The 17827-nt window shown below is 44.0% G+C and overlaps 1 protein-coding gene across 1 annotated transcript in view; it reads right to left on the bottom strand.

Moving 5' to 3' along the window:
• The window catches only part of gabra5 (gamma-aminobutyric acid type A receptor subunit alpha5), a 164516-nt gene that overhangs the window by 71497 nt on the left and 75192 nt on the right, over window positions 1–17827 (bottom strand). Inside the window, exon 5 of the mRNA XM_060920178.1 lies at window positions 17328–17410. Within this exon, the coding sequence (XP_060776161.1) occupies window positions 17328–17410 (83 nt within the window). The remainder of the gene's footprint in view (window positions 1–17327; window positions 17411–17827) is intronic.

The raw sequence follows: 17827 nt of genomic DNA, 5'->3' as shown, positions 1-17827 counted from the left end.
GGACTGCTTCAACTCAGGGAGGTTACCTACAAGCTGCACACAATCAGTTTTCTCACTGCTACCAAAAAAGGGGGACCTTGGACTATTAAAAAATTGGAGACCTGTTTCATTACTGTGTACTGATTATAAAATACTATCTAAATGCCTCTCAAATAGATTTAAAAAAATCACATCAACACTATAGTACACACAAATCAATCATATTGCATTCCTGGACGTACAATAATGGACAATTTATTCTTAATGCGTGACATCATTGACCTATCAACTACTCAAGAACTTAATCTTGTTTTTTTTTTTTTAATCCATAGATCAGGAAAAAGCCTTTGATAGGGTTGATCACAAATACAACCCCGATTCCAAAAAAGTTGGGACAAAGTACAAATTGTAAATAAAAACGGAATGCAATAATTTACAAATCTCAAAAACTGATATTGTATTCACAATAGAACATAGACAACATATCAAATGTCGAAAGTGAGACATTTTGAAATTTCATGCCAAATATTGGCTCATTTGAAATTTCATGACAGCAACACATCTCAAAAAAGTTGGGACAGGGGCAATAAGAGGCTGGAAAAGTTAAAGGTACAAAAAAGGAACAGCTGGAGGACCAAATTGCAACTCATTAGGTCAACTGGCAATAGGTCATTAACATGACTGGGTATAAAAAGAGCATCTTGGAGTGGCAGCGGCTCTCAGAAGTAAAGATGGGAAGAGGATCACCAATCCCCCTAATTCTGCGCCGACAAATAGTGGAGCAATATCAGAAAGGAGTTCGACAGTGTAAAATTGCAAAGAGTTTGAACATATCATCATCTACAGTGCATAATATCATCAAAAGATTCAGAGAATCTGGAAGAATCTCTGTGCGTAAGGGTCAAGGCCGGAAAACCATGCTGGGTGCCCGTGATCTTCAGGCCCTTAGACGGCACTGCATCACATACAGGCATGCTTCTGTAATGGAAATCACAAAATGGGCTCAGGAATATTTCCAGAGAACATTATCTGTGAACACAATTCACCGTGCCATCCGCCGTTGCCAGCTAAAACTCTATAGTTCAAAGAAGAAGCCGTATCTAAACATGATCCAGAAGCGCAGACGTCTTCTCTGGGCCAAGGCTCATTTAAAATGGACTGTGGCAAAGTGGAAAACTGTTCTGTGGTCAGACGAATCAAAATTTGAAGTTCTTTATGGAAATCAGGGATGCCGTGTCATTCGGACTAAAGAGGAGAAGGATGACCCAAGTTGTTATCAGCGCTCAGTTCAGAAGCCTGCATCTCTGATGGTATGGGGTTGGATTAGTGCATGTGGCATGGGCAGCTTACACATCTGGAAAGACACCATCAATGCTGAAAGGTATATCCAGGTTCTAGAGCAACATATGCTCCCATCCAGACGACGTCTCTTTCAGGGAAGACCTTGCATTTTCCAACATGACAATGCCAAACCACATACTGCATCAATTACAGCATCATGGCTGCGTAGAAGAAGGGTCCGGGTACTGAACTGGCCAGCCTGCAGTCCAGATCTTTCACCCATAGAAAACATTTGGCGCATCATAAAACGGAAGATACGACAAAAAAGACCTAAGACAGTTGAGCAACTAGAATCCTACATTAGACAAGAATGGGTTAACATTCCTATCCCTAAACTTGAGCAACTTGTCTCCTCAGTCCCCAGACGTTTACAGACTGTTGTAAAGAGAAAAGGGGATGTCTCACAGTGGGAAACATGGCCTTGTCCCAACTTTTTTGAGATGTGTTGTTGTCATGAAATTTAAAATCACCTAATTTTTCTCTTTAAATGATACATTTTCTCAGTTTAAACATTTGATATGTCATCTATGTTCTATTCTGAATAAAATATGGAATTTTGAAACTTCCACATCGTTGCATTCCGTTTTTATTTACAATTTATACTTTGTCCCAACTTTTTTGGAATCGAGGTTGTACTTGTTTAAAACGTTGAGAGTTTTTAGTTTCGGTAACATTTTTATCTCTTGGGTTAAACTACGGGCGGCACGGTGGTGTAGTGGTTAGCGCTGTCGCCTCACAGCAAGAAGGTCCGGGTTCGAGCCCCGTGGCCGGCGAGGGCCTTTCTGTGTGGAGTTTGCATGTTCTCCCCGTGTCCGCGTGGGTTTCCTCCGGGTGCTCCGGTTTCCCCCACAGTCCAAAGACATGCAGGTTAGGTTAACTGGTGACTCTAAATTGAGCGTAGGTGTGAGTGTGAATGGTTGTCTGTGTCTATGTGTCAGCCCTGTGATGACCTGGCGACTTGTCCAGGGTGTACCCCGCCTTTCGCCCGTAGTCATCTGGGATAGGCTCCAGCTTGCCTGCGACCCTGTAGAAGGATAAAGCGGCTAGAGATAATGAGATGAGATGGGTTAAACTACTATACTCCAAGGCTTCTGTTATCTTAAAAGTCGGTGGTGGACTTAGTCGTCCAGTTAAAGTTTTTAGAGGGATCAGACAAGGATGTCCTTTATCAGGACAGTTGTACTCATTAGCAATAGAACCCTTACTACATAAATTTAGACAGGATCTAATGAGGCTTCCATTTCAGGAAGTGGATGAACAAGATAAAGTAGCTCTGTCCACTTATGTGGATGATGTGACTGTCTTTATAAGAGGACAAGAAGATATAGGCAGGGTTATGTGCAATTTAGCCCTATATGAAAGAGCATCGTCTGCCAAAATAAACTTGGGAAAATGTGCAGCGTACATAATGGGTCAGTGGTAAAGGAAAGGGTTGCCAGCTCTGCCAGCAGGATTGAAGTGGAGCAGGGAGGGAATGAAATGTCTAGGTGTTTTCCTTGGTAGTGCAGATTTTAAAAAGAAAAATTGGGAAGGGATTATGGAAAAGGTAGGTGCCAGGTTGTCTAGATGGACTTGGATCCTGCCCCAGTTGTCATACCAGGGGAGAGCTCTGGTTGTGAACAATCTGATTGCTTCGATGCTGTGGCACCCTTTCACTGTCCTAGATCCACCGGAAGCACTCGTTAAGGAGATCCAGAAGAAGCTGGTAAGCTTTTTCTGGTGGCATTATCACTGGACCAGACCTGCTGTGCTGTTCTTACCCCTGAATGAAGGAGGTCAAGGACTAACTGATCTGCAGAGTCGCATCGCAGCCTTCCGTTTACAGTCAGCACAGCATCTTCTATACAGAGGAGAGCTGGCGTGGACAAAAACAGCCTGCCTACTCTTACGTAAAGCTGGGAATCTGGGCGATGACAAACATCTCTTTTTGATGAGGCTGGAAGGGATGGACTTGTCCAGAACTACGGGTTTTTATCAAACCATTGCTAAAGGCCAGGAACAATGTCATAAAGGCTTAGAGACTTACCACACAGTTTTACGGTGATGTAGGACAGGAACCACTGTTTCATAATGACTTCATACAGAGCAGGACTTTGAACTCTGTGGGTGTGAAAAGAGCATTCATAAGGGCTGGTCTGGTGAAGTTAGCTAACCTAAGGAGCGGAAGGACATGGAAAACTGCCGAGAGACTGAGTGAGGAGTCAGGAATAAATTCAATCCGCCTGCTACAAAGACTGTTGGATTTAGTCTTGTCCTCACTCCCCGGTAACTTCAGAAGGGCACTCGGAACAGAACCTGTCCCAGAGGTTCACGGAGGGGAACTGCTCTTCCCATCTCTGGCTATCACTGCTGCAGTAGAAAACCAGGATGAGGAGGGACAGACACTCCTATCCTTTAAAACACCCCAACTAGCAGGCTTTTCAGCAACATCAAAAAACGCCTTATGCTATCTGAGTGTCAAGGTTATACACAAGGTGACATTGGACGGACTGCAGGAGTCAAGGTCGTCGGGGTTGCTTGCACCAGGCTCGTCCTCCAGAGGATGCTGGAGGTCCCTGTACAAAACTCCTATAGAGAAACGCACTGCAGATCTCCAGTGGAGAATAGTACATGTAGCCGTGGCCACAAACAGACACATGGCACATATAGATCCCAGGGTAGACAGGAGGTGTCCTTTTTGCCAGGAAGAGGAAACACTACAACATTTATGGCTAAAGTGCGGAAGTTTAAGCAGCTTATTTGGTTTATTGAAGGAATGGTTCAGGAAATTTGAAGAGGAGCTGAGTGAGGTCATTTTCATTTTCAGTCTAAAATACAATGCATCAAAACGAAGGAAAATTAGTCTTCTTACCATAACTTTCGGATCAGTCAGGCTAAAATGAGCATTTGGCTCACAAGGAGAAACAAAATGCTGGGATCAGGGTCGGTCGACCCGTTTCTCATGACTAAGGGCCTCGTGGCAGCTCGGTTAAAAATAGAACTTGCTTATTATAAAATTATTTCAGGTCTAGATGAGTTTGTTGAAATGTGGGGGTGAGGAGGCGTGTTATATTGTGTGTCTGATGAATCTTTGCTTCTGTTTTTTTAAATGATGATATAATTATAGATTGTCAATTGCGGAACAAGAATGTTAGTACACTACCATTCAAAAGTTTGGGGTCACTTTGAAATGTCCTTATTTTTGAAAGAAAAGCACTGTTCTTTTCAATGCAGATCGCTTTAAACTAATCAGAAATCCACTCTATACATTGCTAATGTGGTAAATGACTATTCTAGCTGCAAATGTCTGGTTTTTGGTGCAATATCTCCATAGGTGTATAGAGGCCCATTTCCAGCAACTCTCACTCCAGTGTTCTAATGGTACAGTGTGTTTGCTCATTGCCTCAGAAGGCTAATGGATGATTAGAAAACCCTTGTACAATCATGTTAGCACAGCTGAAAACAGTTGAGCTCTTTAGAGAAGCTATAAAACTGACCTTCCTTTGAGCAGATTGAGTTTCTGGAGCATCACATTTGTGGGGTCGATTAAATGCTCAAAATGGCCAGAAAAATGTCTTGACTATATTTTCTATTCATTTTACAACTTATGGTGGTAAATAAAAGTGTGACTTTTCATGGAAAACACAAAATTGTCTGGGTGACCCCAAACTTTTGAACGGTAGTGTATGTGTATATACATATACTGTTAACTTAGTTTTACCAAATTGTGATTGAATTGTTCTTTTTAGTTGTTTTTATTTGTTTTGTTTATATACTTGTGAGATGAATCAAAATTGTATCAACTAAAATTGTTGTTAATAAAGACTAGTTGAAGGTCTCTCTTTCTCTCACTGTCGCTGTCTCTCTCCCTCACCTGTTGATGCCTGTGGAGGTCCTGGAGCAGACCATAACCATCAGAACAAGGCTGCTGTCCAGAGTGGTGGAGGAGGTGTTAAGATCGTTACCAGAAGGTCTGAAGGCCTTTAACATGGAGGACACTTCCCTTCCTGATCACTGGGATGAAGCTGCTGAGTAAGCCTTTCCTCTCCTGGATGTCAGTGCCAATGTCCCTGAATGGCAAGAAGGAGAAGATCGTCTCCTCTCCTTCAGAACACCACAGCTGGGAAAGTTCGAAGGCTTGGGGAAGAAAGCACTGTATTTCACGTGTGAAAGTACGGAACTTTCAGTAAATTCGGGACATAAAAGCATCGAGGTGGGCTGAGTTTTTTGGCCCAGGCTTGTCCCCAAAAGGCTGCTGGTGGTCTCTGTATAAACAGCCCGTTGAAAAACGGGCAGCTGACCTCCAGTGGAGGGTCATGTATGGGGCAATAGCCACAAACAGACACACAGCACACCTGGATCCTGATCATGGGGAGGGTTGTGTTTTCTGTTCACAGCACATTTATTTGTTCAGTCTTCATGTTTAGTTGCACTTTTTGATCTGTTGAGGGTTCAGGGTTTGGGGGAGCACTTTTCTTTTCAGCTGTTTGGTCCAAAGTATTCAGCAAAGAAAGGGAAGATTCATTCACTGATTAATTTTTCGTTTGCCACTGCAAAGCTGTTGATTTGGTTGAGTCGTAAGAACGGGCGTCAGGGTGTGGGCTCTGTGGACGCTGAGCAGATCTGCAGAGGACTTCTTAGAGCACAGGTCAGAGTGAAACATGCTTTTTATACTTTGGTGGATGATCTTATGACTGTCAGTGACCTGTGGGCTGTGGGAGGTGTATTGTGTTCTCTCGGAATCGAGGGAGAGTTGCTGTTCTCAATTTGATTTTTTTTGTGTGTTTTTCTACGTGAGCAATGATAAAAGTTAACTGATACCTTTTGTTTCATAAAGGTTTTCTTAAAGGATATGGGACATGGATTTTTTTCTGGGCATAATTATGTATAAAGGACATAAGAAATGCCATCTAAATCACTGCAGGGCGTCAAAAATGTGAAAATCATCACATTATTCAAGTTTTTTTTATATATCAGCGTAAAACAAGGATTCGTTAATGAGCTAGGTGGTCACGTGACCCGTGACGCAACAAAAACTTTCCAAGGAGCCAGCGCTTGGGAATCTAATGTAAACAGGTTACCGAAATGGACACCATCGACAGTGACATTCCCGATGTTTCACAGAGATGTGAAGTTAGACCCTATCAATTCGAACCGATAGCTGGGAATTCACATGAACATGGATCTTGTCTTTACTCTGACGGGTCAGATGATTCTGAGAGTGAGAGTTCATTCAGCCCTCATGAAACTGAAAGCGGTCGGCTGGATAACACTTCCTGGTAAGTTAAAAACAATTCTGCTCAAAGGCTAATGATCTCTTGAAAGAAGTATTATTTTTGTATCATACATTGAAAGTTCATCATAGATCTAGCTAAAGTCCGTTGCAAGCTAGTTTTTTTTTTTTGCTGATATTTTTCAAGATTGATTGAGATACAATGCTTCCAGAGTCCGAGATGAAAACATTCAAAATGGCGAAACGAGTCAGAATTATGATAATCAATAATTGATGCACCCAAAATTATAATACTAATCCTTACCTCGGCTTTCAGTCGCTTAGCGCAGAGGTCTTCAACAGGGGGGTCGCGAAATCGCACCGGATCACTCATATCAACAAAAATATTCCTGCCCTGTCCCCTGGCCTCCGTGCAGGGATGCAAACAGCGCGCCTTTCGGCGGATGCCGCCTTTTTCACGGCTGAATCGCGCAGATCCGATTTTTAAAAAAATAGCGATATTAATTCATGAAACATGAAACATGAAGTATAAGGATGAGAAAAAAATAGTTTAAATCGGGAAGCTGCGCACATTTGTGCAGCCTGGCGCAAATGTGTGCAGCTTCCCGATTTAAACTGTTTTTTTTTTTCTCATCCTTATACTTCCTGTTTCATGTTTCATGAATTAATATCGTTCAGTACCTGAGTATTAATGTTGAAAGAATCCTCAGTGAAATGGTCCGAACACAGTTTGTGGGAAACAGTAGGTGCAAAGTTTTTTCAACAGGTGTTCTGTAAAGTTGTCCTACCAAGCCTACTGCGCATGCGCAGGTGAGCCCACACTTTCCTCAGCTTCGGGTCCTTGGGGAATGCAAAAAAACTTACTCCAGAGCATTTCCCATTGGAATTATTGCAACTGGGCGGCACGGTGGTGTAGTGGTTAGCGCTGTCGCCTCACAGCAAGAAGGTCCGGGTTCGAGCCCCGTGGCCGGCGAGGGCCTTTCTGTGTGGAGTTTGCATGTTCTCCCCGTGTCCGCGTGGGTTTCCTCCGGGTGCTCCGGTTTCCCCCACAGTCCAAAGACATGCAGGTTAGGTTAACTGGTGACTCTAAATTGAGCATAGGTGTGAATGTGAGTGTGAATGGTTGTCTGTGTCTATGTGTCAGCCCTGTGATGACCTGGCGACTTGTCCAGGGTGTACCCCGCCTTTCGCCCGTAGTCAGCTGGGATAGGCTCCAGCTTGCCTGCAACCCTGTAGAACAGGATAAAGCGGCTACAGATAATGAGATGAGATGAGATTATTGCAACCATAAGCAGCACAATACACCATGATGTCCAATGTATGATGTCCAATGTACTTTAAAGACTATAAAAACAATTTTCTTGTCATCCACTTCTCCATTCATCTACCCGCTTGTGCTGTGCCCGAAAGTTTTTGTGACGTATGATCACATGACGGCGGCTCTTCCGGTTGCAAAAAATGCATATCGGAATTCGAGCAGAAATGCCATATAATCATCACGAATATAACGATTTTGCTGAATTTAATAGATGATTTTGTATTTGTTGATGCAATTAATTCATATTTTTAATGGAAAGAAACTGATATAGCGTGCTTTTATGTTTCATGTCCCATATCCTTTAAGTCTCTCCCTTTCTCTCTCTCCTTCACTCTTTCTCTGTCTCTCTCTCCCTGTCTCTCTCTGTCTTTCTCACTGTCTCTCTCTCGATGTCTTGCTCTCTCTCTTTCAAGTCTCTCACTGTCTCTCTCGGTCTCTCTCTGTCTCTCTCTCTCACTCACTGTCTCTCACTTGCTGTCTTGTTCTCTCTCTGTCTCTCTCTCGCTGTCTCTCTGTCTCTCGCTTGCTGTCTTGTTCTCTCTCTCTCTGTTACATTCTGACTCAAACAAATAACCCCAAACCCAAAATAAGGCACTCAAAACAGAAAATCATGCTCTTTACTGGAATTCATACAATTTTAACAAATACAAATTACCAAACCCATGGCCAACGTGAAGCCTAACGCTCACGGCCCCTCACACACAAACAAAGTCCTATTAATAGGCCCAGGTGAAGGCTTCGCAGCTGGCGACATTCAGCACAATCAACTTCCAGCTCCGCGCTGTCAACAGAGGCACCGCCCCCGAAACGCTCGCAGGCGTCACACTCTCTCACACTGTCTCTCTCTCGCTGTCTCTCTCTTGCTGTCTCTCTCTCTCTCTCTTTCACTGTCTCTCTCACTGTCTTGTGCTCTCTCTCTCTCTCTCTCTCTCTTTGTACTGCATGCTGGGAGTTTGCTGGTGGAGGGTGTGGTGAGCGTTGGCTGAGAGCTTGCGATTTTTCCTAACTAAACTTTTCTCTTGTTTTTTCTTGTGTTATTTAATTTCTGAGTATTTTGTAGTTGTTGGTAGTGGTGTTTTAGTGTGTGTTTGTTTGTTGGCTGTTTGGCGGGCATGGTGTCCTCTGGGACGCCGTCCCTGTCCTTGAAGCATGGAGTAAGGGTGGTGCCACAACCTACGGTTCCGGTAGAGCAGGTGTTACTCGCGGTTGGAACACAGGTGGGTCATGGAAACATCGTGTGCGCCTCCTGCACGAATAAAGCAGTGGTGGTGTTTCTGAAGCATCAGGAACTTGTTAATCAGCTCATAGAGAGTAATATATACATAAATAATGAGTTTGTACAAGTTGCCCTGCTGGTGGTGCCCTCTGTCCGGGTAACCATGTCCGGAGTCCCTCTGTTTATTCCCAACGAGGCGCTGGAGTGAGAACTGAAGCGCTTCGGGAAATTTGCGAGCAGATTCCGGACAGTGAGTTTGGGCTGTATGAGTGATCAACTAAAACACGTTCAGTCTCTACGGAGACAAGTGTTTATGTTTCTGGACTCCCCGACTCAAACACTGGAAGTTTCCTTCCGTGTTAAACACGAGGAAGGTTTTTACATGGTTTATGTGAGTTCGGGGAGTATGAAATGTTTTGAGTGTGGGGATGTGGGACACAAGCAGGTCACTTGTCCTCACAGACAGCGGGGAGCAGAGCTGGCTGCCGCCGCTGGGACTGTCAGTGAGGAAAAGGGAAGGAACGGGACTGAGAGTGGTGTGACTGTGGAGACTGACCGTGTGGAAGGGGGCAGTGGGGTGGTAGGTGTGACTGACAGTGTGGAGGGGGTCAGCGGGGTGGTTCATGTGACTGACCGTGGGGAGGGGGTCAGCGGGGTGGTAGGTGTGACTGACCATGGGGAGGGGGCAGTGGGGTGGTAGGTGTGACTGACCGTGGGGAGGGGGGCAGTGGGGTGGTAGGTGTGACTGACCGTGGGGAGGGGGTCAGCAGGGTGGTTGATGTGACTGACAGTGTGGAGGGGGTCAGCGGGGTGGTTCATGTGACTGACCGTGGGGAGGGGGTCAGTGGGGTGGTAGGTGTGACTGACCGTGGGGAGGGGGTCAGTGGGGTGGTTCATGTGACTGACCGTGGGGAGGGGGTCAGCGGGGTGGTAGGTGTGACTGACCATGGGGAGGGGGTCAGCAGGGTGGTTGATGTCACTGACGGTGTGGAGGAGGGCAGCAAAGTGACTGACAGTATGGAGGTGAACAGTGGTGAAGCTGTTGTGACTGACGGTGGGGAGGGGGGCAGTAGTGTGACTGATGTGACTGACAGCGGGGAGATCAACAGTGGTTGGCCAACGCCATCTGAATCTGCTCCACCCACTCAGGTTGAGTCCAGAAGCTCCGCGCCTGGAGCTACAGATACCAGAAGTAGTGTTTCAGCAGAGTTGATGGAGGCTGAGCAGAGCAGGCTGGAGCCAGAAGAGGTCGGTGTGGGGGGGTCTGAGCAGAACGCGGAGTCTCTGGTCTCACAGGAGGCTGTCAGACCCGACAGTGAGACAGAAGAGGTGATGAAGCCGGACCGCTGTTATGGTGACAATGTGACTGACATGGAATCTGACTCTGACTCTGTTTCTATAACAGACAGCATTTCTCAAAGCGAGGACCTCTATTCACTCGAGGAAATAAATAATTTTTTGGATGAAACTTTTGGAAAAAAAGCAAAGGTTAAAGATTATTTTCCCAACGTTGAAAAGTTTATCAGATCAGTTACCACACTTCAAAGAGTTGTTGGAATGGATTTACTAGATGGAAAGAAACGTTATCGGTTAAAAAAAGCATGTTACTGGTCTGAGGAAAGGGTTAAAAGAGTCTAAAAGTAGAATGATTAAGAAAATTAAACTTAAAAAATAAAAGTTTTTAATGACTGCACAGCACTGGGTATTTTATCTCTACTGGTTCTTTCCATCTGTCTCTTTACGTTTCTGTCTCTTATCTTTCAATACACAGGGTTAAGAGTCGCTTCTTTAAATATAAATGGGGGAAGAGATGAACAGAAAAGAGTTTTATTATTTGAAGTAATTAGACAGAAAAAACTGGATATTATTTTATTACAGGAAACACATAGTGACGAGTCGAATAAAATAGCCTGGGATTTATGGTGGAATGGACAATATGTTCTTAGTCATGGGACAAATTTTAGTGCAGGAGTTGCGATTTTATTCTCTCCTGTTTTAGATATAAACATCGTGTCCAGTACGGGTGATTGCTCTAAGACAACGAGGGAGGCTCAGCCTCCTCTAAAAATGACGAACATCGTGTAGGATGAATTGCGCTAGGCTTATGTTATAGCCGACCTTATAACATTGCTATTGCAGATCCAGAATCATAGAAATATATGTGCTCAACCCACTACAGTGCGAAATCATTCCCTTATAACTTTCCCCAGTTCGCCTAATGTGTGCGTGAGTTTTTCCCCCTCGTGACAGCGTGATGCAGCCCAGCCTCAGTGGACTTCAATGGCATTTGGGAGCTCTGCGCTTTTCAATCTCAAAATGCAAGACGGTTATTGGACAAATACTGCGAAAATGCCCGCCTACGGACTCCCAGCCTCACAGTGGGAGGGACATGGCAAAGCTTTCCGCGAGGAGACTGGTGATTGGTGAAAGCGGCCGGATATTTTCTTTGATTGACAGCTCGTTTCAACTATAGACAGGCAGCGGTGAATCTCAGTTCAGTCCCATGCGGATTCGCAAGTGCTGTGGTGTATTGTAAGAGATCAGCTTACATTTCGATTTCATTCATTACATACGGTTTCTACCAGCTTTTTTAGTTTGTATATATTTTCATTGTAAATAAAGTGTAAATATAGTGTTGCCAAGTTTGCTATCTTAGTTCCAGAAATTTCGTTTATTTGAGTGACTGAACTTGAACTTGAGGGGGCTAGTCAGCTAGCAAGAAAGCTGCGCACGGATGCCAAGCATTGCTGATTTAATTTTGGCGAAGCCATTTGCCAGTCTTCCTTTCGAGGAAAAAATTAAAATTAAAGAGCAGGGTAGACCAACGCCTCAAATTGACTTGGTGAAAAAGGTCGGGAATAATACTCGTTCCTTTCAGCTCTCCTGGTACGAGAAAGTGAATTGGCTAACAGCAAGTGACCCACATCAACAACAGTAAATAGGCTACTTTAGTAATATGTCATGGATGGACCAAAAATATAGAATCTATTTAAAATGTTTATGCTGAGTATATTATATCAGAATATATATTTCTCTGGATATGAATTAAACACAGCTACAATTTGGAAAACATTTTTAAACAAAAACACAGCTGAGAACATTTCACACTACAGACCTGGATTAAAAGTGAAGGGTTATCAAAATTGTCAACAAAACATTTCTCAGTCAAAATAAGTAAAATATAGGGAAAGTGTCATTGAATGAAATGTGTGGCCCCCAGCTCTATGTTTGGCTCCCCAAGGTCAGTGCTTGTGCCTATTCCAGAACACTCTGCTGTTACTGCTGAGGTTCCTGACAAAGAGCTGCTTTCAATAATGATCAATTTTTAAACAACATGCCACAATTTTAAAATATAAAATATTAAAATATACCCCCCAACACCACCATCATGTATGTTGGACAGTAGGCTAATGGACCAAAAGAACCTGTTATTTCACAGTTTGTGACCCTGCCAACAATCAGCCAGATCAGAGGCAAGAGTATGGGCAAAATTGATGTGTTTTTTCTTTTTTCTTTTAAAATCTGGAAATATCGTAACCGACCAGCCTCCCCTGTTTGAAAGACTACCAGCCGCCACTGGTGTCCAGTGCAGAGTTAGTGAAAGGTAGAGTTCTTATGGTAAAAGTTAAAATGCAGGATTTTACTCTTAGTTTTATTAATGTTTCTGCACCAAACCAAGACTCTGAACGTGACGAGTTGTTTAATTTATTAAAAGAGAAATTAAGTTGTAATGATCCAGGGGAGTGTGTTTTAATGGGGGGAGACTGGAACTGCTGCACAGACTTTACCGTACATTAGACAGGACTGGAGAGGAACCACACATTCACTCCTCGTCCATTTTATCTCACTTTTTAAAGATAACCAATCTGGTTGATGTGTGGAGGATGAAGCACTCTTCAGTCCGACAATACACATGGGTGAAAATATCTGACGGTTGAGTCTGTGCAGCAAGGTTGGACAGATTTTATATTTCTGCAGCTTTTTCTTCAAGAGTTATTGGCTGCCAAATCTCCCCTGTTGTTTTTACAGACCATCACTTAGTTTTAACGGAGCTTTTTTTTTTTTTTATCTCCCGCGGAAAAACCAAAGTCCTTTTGGCAGTTTAATGTTAAGTTACTGCATGATCTTAATTTTTGTAAAAATTTTAAATTATTTTGGATCTATTGGAGATCCAGGAAGGAAACTTTTCCTTCACTCATTAAGTGGTGGGAGGTAGGAAAGGCCCAAATTAGAGTGCTTTGCCAGCAGTACTCCTCTAATTCCACAGCTAAAATCCAGAGAACTGTCCAGAAACTGGAAGAGGAAATAAGAGACTTGGAAAAAAATTTATTCACCTCACAAGCTGATCAACAAAAAAAATGATTGGTTAATTTTAAAAAGGCAGGAACTCAACTCCCTTCTGCAGGACAGAGCTAAAGGAGCACTAGTCCGAGCACGTTTTACTAGACTCCAAGACAGGGATGCACCAACTTCTTTCTTTTTTAATTTGAAGAAATCTGCTGTTCAGAGGAAACAAATGGTCTGTCTTCGTCGTTCTGACGGAAACATCACTACAGACCCAGCCGAGATGAGGAAGCTTGCAGTAGAGTTTTATACAGATCTATTCAGTGCGGACAGCTGTGACATGGACTGTGCTGCAGAGCTTCTGCAGGGGCTTCCTCAACTGAGCTTCGAAGACCAGAACACTCTGAACGCAGAAATCATTTTAGATGAGCTGACTGCTGCGGTGTCCCAGATGGCACCAGGCAAGGCTCCAGGACTAGACGGTCTTCCTTCGGACTTTTTTAAACACTCCTGGACGATACTGGGATGGGACCTTTTGGCCGTTTTTAAAGAGTGTTTTAAAAAAAGGGAGCCTTCCGGCTTCCTGTAGGTGAGCAGTTCTTTCACTGCTGCCCAAGAAGGGAGACCTAGCTCTTTTAAAGAACTGGAGACCTGTAGCTCTTTTATGTACGGACTATAAGATCCTCTCCAAGGTTTTATCAAATAGATTAAAACATTTTGTTGAATTATTTATTGGTGCAGATCAGTCTTATTGTATTCCAGACAGGTAGATGTATGATAATTTATTTTTAATAAGAGATACAGTATATTTGATGTTTGTAAATTGTATAATATTAATGTTGGTATTTTATCCATTGATCAAGAAAAGGCGTTTGATCGTGTAGACAATGGTTTTCTCTTTTCCACCCTGCAGGCTTTTGGAATTGGGGGGAGCTTTTTATCTTGGGTCAAACTATTGTACAATGAAGCCTGCTGTTTAGTAAAGGTGGGGGGAGGGTTGAGCTGCCCTGTGCCAGTTAAAAGAGGAATCAGCCAGGGCTGCCCCATCTCAGGCCAGCGCTACAGAATTGTCATTGAACCTCTTCCGTGTAGGCTGAGGAGCAGGTTGCAGGGCCTGGGTCTCCCTGAGCTGGCTCAGAACTGCTCTGTGGCCATCTCAGCTTATGCAGATGATGTTAATGTTTTTATCCAAGATGAGAGAGATATACAAGAACTTAAAGAAAGCCTGACTGTGTATGAAAAGGCCTCCTCCGCTAAAGTTAACTGGGACAAATGTGAAGCTTGTCTAATAGGTCAGTGGAGCCTAGGAGACATCCCTGTGCTACCTGGGAAACTTAAGTGGGGAAAAAAAGAGGCATCAAAGTTCTGGGAGTGTACTTGGGGTGCGAGAATTCCAAAAACAGAACTGGGAGGGAGTGCTGGAGAAGGTGAGCGCTAAGTTGTCTAAATGGAAATGGTTGCTTCCCCAGCTGTCCTATAGGGGTAGAGTTCTGATAGCCAATAACCTGGTCGCCTCTTACCTTTGGCATAGACTGATCGTCTTAGTGCCACCACCAGGCCTCATGAGGGACATATAGCAGCTTCTGGTGAACTTCTTTTGGTCAGGTCAGCATTGGCTGAGGAAGCCAGTTCTTTATCTCCCTGTGGCTGAGGGAGGACATGGCCTCATGGACATTTCATCGAGAATTGCTGCCACAGAGGCTACTCTAGGGGGCGGCACGGTGGTGTAGTGGTTAGCGCTGTCGCCTCACAGCAAGAAGGTCCTGGGTTCGAGCCCCGGGGCCGGCAAGGGCCTTTCTGTGTGGAGTTTGCATGTTCTCCCCGTGTCCGCGTGGGTTTCCTCCGGGTGCTCCGGTTTCCCCCACAGTCCAAAGACATGCAGGTTAGGTTAACTGGTGACTCTAAATTGACTGTAGGTGTGAATGTGAGTGTGAATGGTTGTCTATGTGTCAGCCCTGTGATGACCTGGCGACTTGTCCAGGGTGTACCCCGCCTTTCGCCCGTAGTCAGCTGGGATAGGCTCCAGCTTGCCTGCGACCCTGTAGAAGGATAAAGCGGCTAGAGATAATGAGATGAGATGAGATGAGATGAGGCTACTCTATGGCTGTGGTTATTGCTGGCTGGCGTCTGCTCAGCTGCTCCTGAGGAAGGCTGGCCGGCTAAGACTGGATAAACAGCTGTTTCTTCTAAGGACCTCTGAAGTTGACCTGGCTGGAATAACACCTTTCTACAACTCCGTGCTTGATGCATGGAGAACATTCAAGACCACAGGCCTCAGACCTGATTTGTGGATCTTTGAGGAGCCACTGTTATACAATGACTTCTTTACATCTAGCATACCTTCCTCCACATCACTTCGCACCAAGTTTGTTGAGGCTGGCATTGTCAAACTGGGCCACCTCATAAGAACATCTCCGGAGAGGCTTGGTGGAGTCATCGGCGTCAGGTCTTCCAGGGTGCTAAAGAAGATAGTGGACAAGGTCTAGCAGTCCCTGTCTGTACCACTCAGGGTATATGCCCAGAACTGTACCCTGGTTGACCTATGGCACGAGGATCACAAGTACATCTTTCCTGCACTAAGCGTCAGACCTGCGACTGAAGAGTGGCAAGAGGAGCGAGGGCTGCTTCTGTCCCTGAAAACACCAGGGCTGGGCAACTTCAGCTCATGTGGGAAGAAGCAGCTCTACTACAGCTGTGTAAAGGTACTGAACTTCCGCTCTTTGGTCGAAGTCAGGGAGTCGAGGTGGAGTCGAGGACGGCTGACCTCCAGTGGAGGATCATACATGGAGTGATAGCCACAAACAGACACAGGGCTCACCTGGATCCCAGCACTGGGAAGGACTGTCCCTTCTGTCGTCAACAGGAAACCCTAGAACACTTGGTGTCTCTTTGTCCTCGTCTAGTGGGCCTATTTAAGACACTGCAAGAGTGGGTGGAACATCTAGGGGATAAATTTTCTGTCCCCTGCTGGACCTGGGATGGACTGATGTGGTTCAGAGCCTGAAAGGTTTGGTTGCATCTCATCTTAAGGTAGAGCATGTATTTTACAGACTAACCAATAACCTGGGCACTTTTATAGATCTGTGGGGTTTTAGACAGGTTTGATGTTCACTTGAAAAGGGTGGTGCACTAACTCTCAATTTTTAATGTACAATTGTGTGTGTGTATATATGTGTGTGTGTGTGTGTGTGTGTGTGTGTGTGTGTGTGTGTGTGTGTGTGAAAATATTTAATAGAGAGGGGTCTTTGTGTACTGAATTTGATGAATTTCTTAGCAATTTTTTATGTACCTTTTATTTTCTCCATTATTTATTGTTTTATTTCTTGTAAAAGAAAACACACAGATGGAACAATGGAGTAATTAAAGGTGTTTTTAAAAGTCAAAAAAGTCTCTCTCTCTCTCTCTCTCTCTCTCTCACTGTCTCTCTGCTTTAGATTTTGTTCATGGTGTGTAATCATTGTTATGCTGGAGATTTCTGTGAGGAGGTGTTGATGTAATAATTACAGAAGGAGTCTCCAGTGTCAGCGCTTTGTACATTAAGAGTTAAAGCTGTAACTTTATGTTTTCTGACACCGCATTTCAGGACAATTTACACTTTTCGTGGTTTCTTGGTCATATGACAAGCTGCGTTTTTTTTGTCTCAGGTTTCAAGGTGAATAACGTGTCTTTCTTATGAAACAGAAATTGTTCTCATCAGCAGATCAGTGTGTTGTGAGAGGAATAAAGCGCTAGGGGACACGCTGTTCTAATTATGGTCACATGTCACACAAGTGTGTAAAGTGATGAAGGTTGCGGCCTGGGTTAGAGGCGGGGTTAATGGTAGGGTGGAATCAAGGGCAGAGTTAGTGAGTTCTCATACCTCATTTGCATGAAGTTGGACCTGATCAATGTCACACTTTAAATTTTTTTTTTTTTGCTTTTCTTTTCTTTCCATTTAAACACAAGCGTGATAAAGGAACAAGGTGCGAGTCACTTACAGCTCCCAAACTTGAGAGGACAGGCATGAGCGTCCATGGGGAAATCCTCCAGCTGCATCGGACACTCCGCTGATATGGTCAGTCTGGAGAGGAAATCAAAAGAATTGTGTTCACTGCTTGAATCATGGAGTCAAATCCCAAACCTCAGCACTGATTCAGTACTGCTCAGTAACATCAGCCATATTGAATTCTCATTGTTCCGCCAAACACCAGTGTAGGAAATATTTACAACTTACTTCTCTCATGAACACTTCTCACTTGGATATTCTTTGGCATGAAAGATCTAAGTGAGTTGAATAATTTGACTCATCTCACCAAAAAGAGTCGACTCGTTCTATTCCTGAACAGCTCACTGATATTTTTCTCTCAACCAGTTTGAACCAGTGATTGTTCTTTTTTGACCATCACTGATATTGTTCAAAAAGCCAAATCAACACAGACACATGAAGAACTGACTTGATAAAAACGCTGAATCATTTAATGCAGAGATTCATTCAAAA

Source organism: Neoarius graeffei, chromosome 4 (genome assembly GCF_027579695.1).
Source record: "Neoarius graeffei isolate fNeoGra1 chromosome 4, fNeoGra1.pri, whole genome shotgun sequence".
Classification (NCBI taxonomy): domain Eukaryota; kingdom Metazoa; phylum Chordata; class Actinopteri; order Siluriformes; family Ariidae; genus Neoarius; species Neoarius graeffei.
Note: the sequence above shows the minus strand (reverse complement) of the source record. Positions and strands in the feature narration are given on the sequence as shown.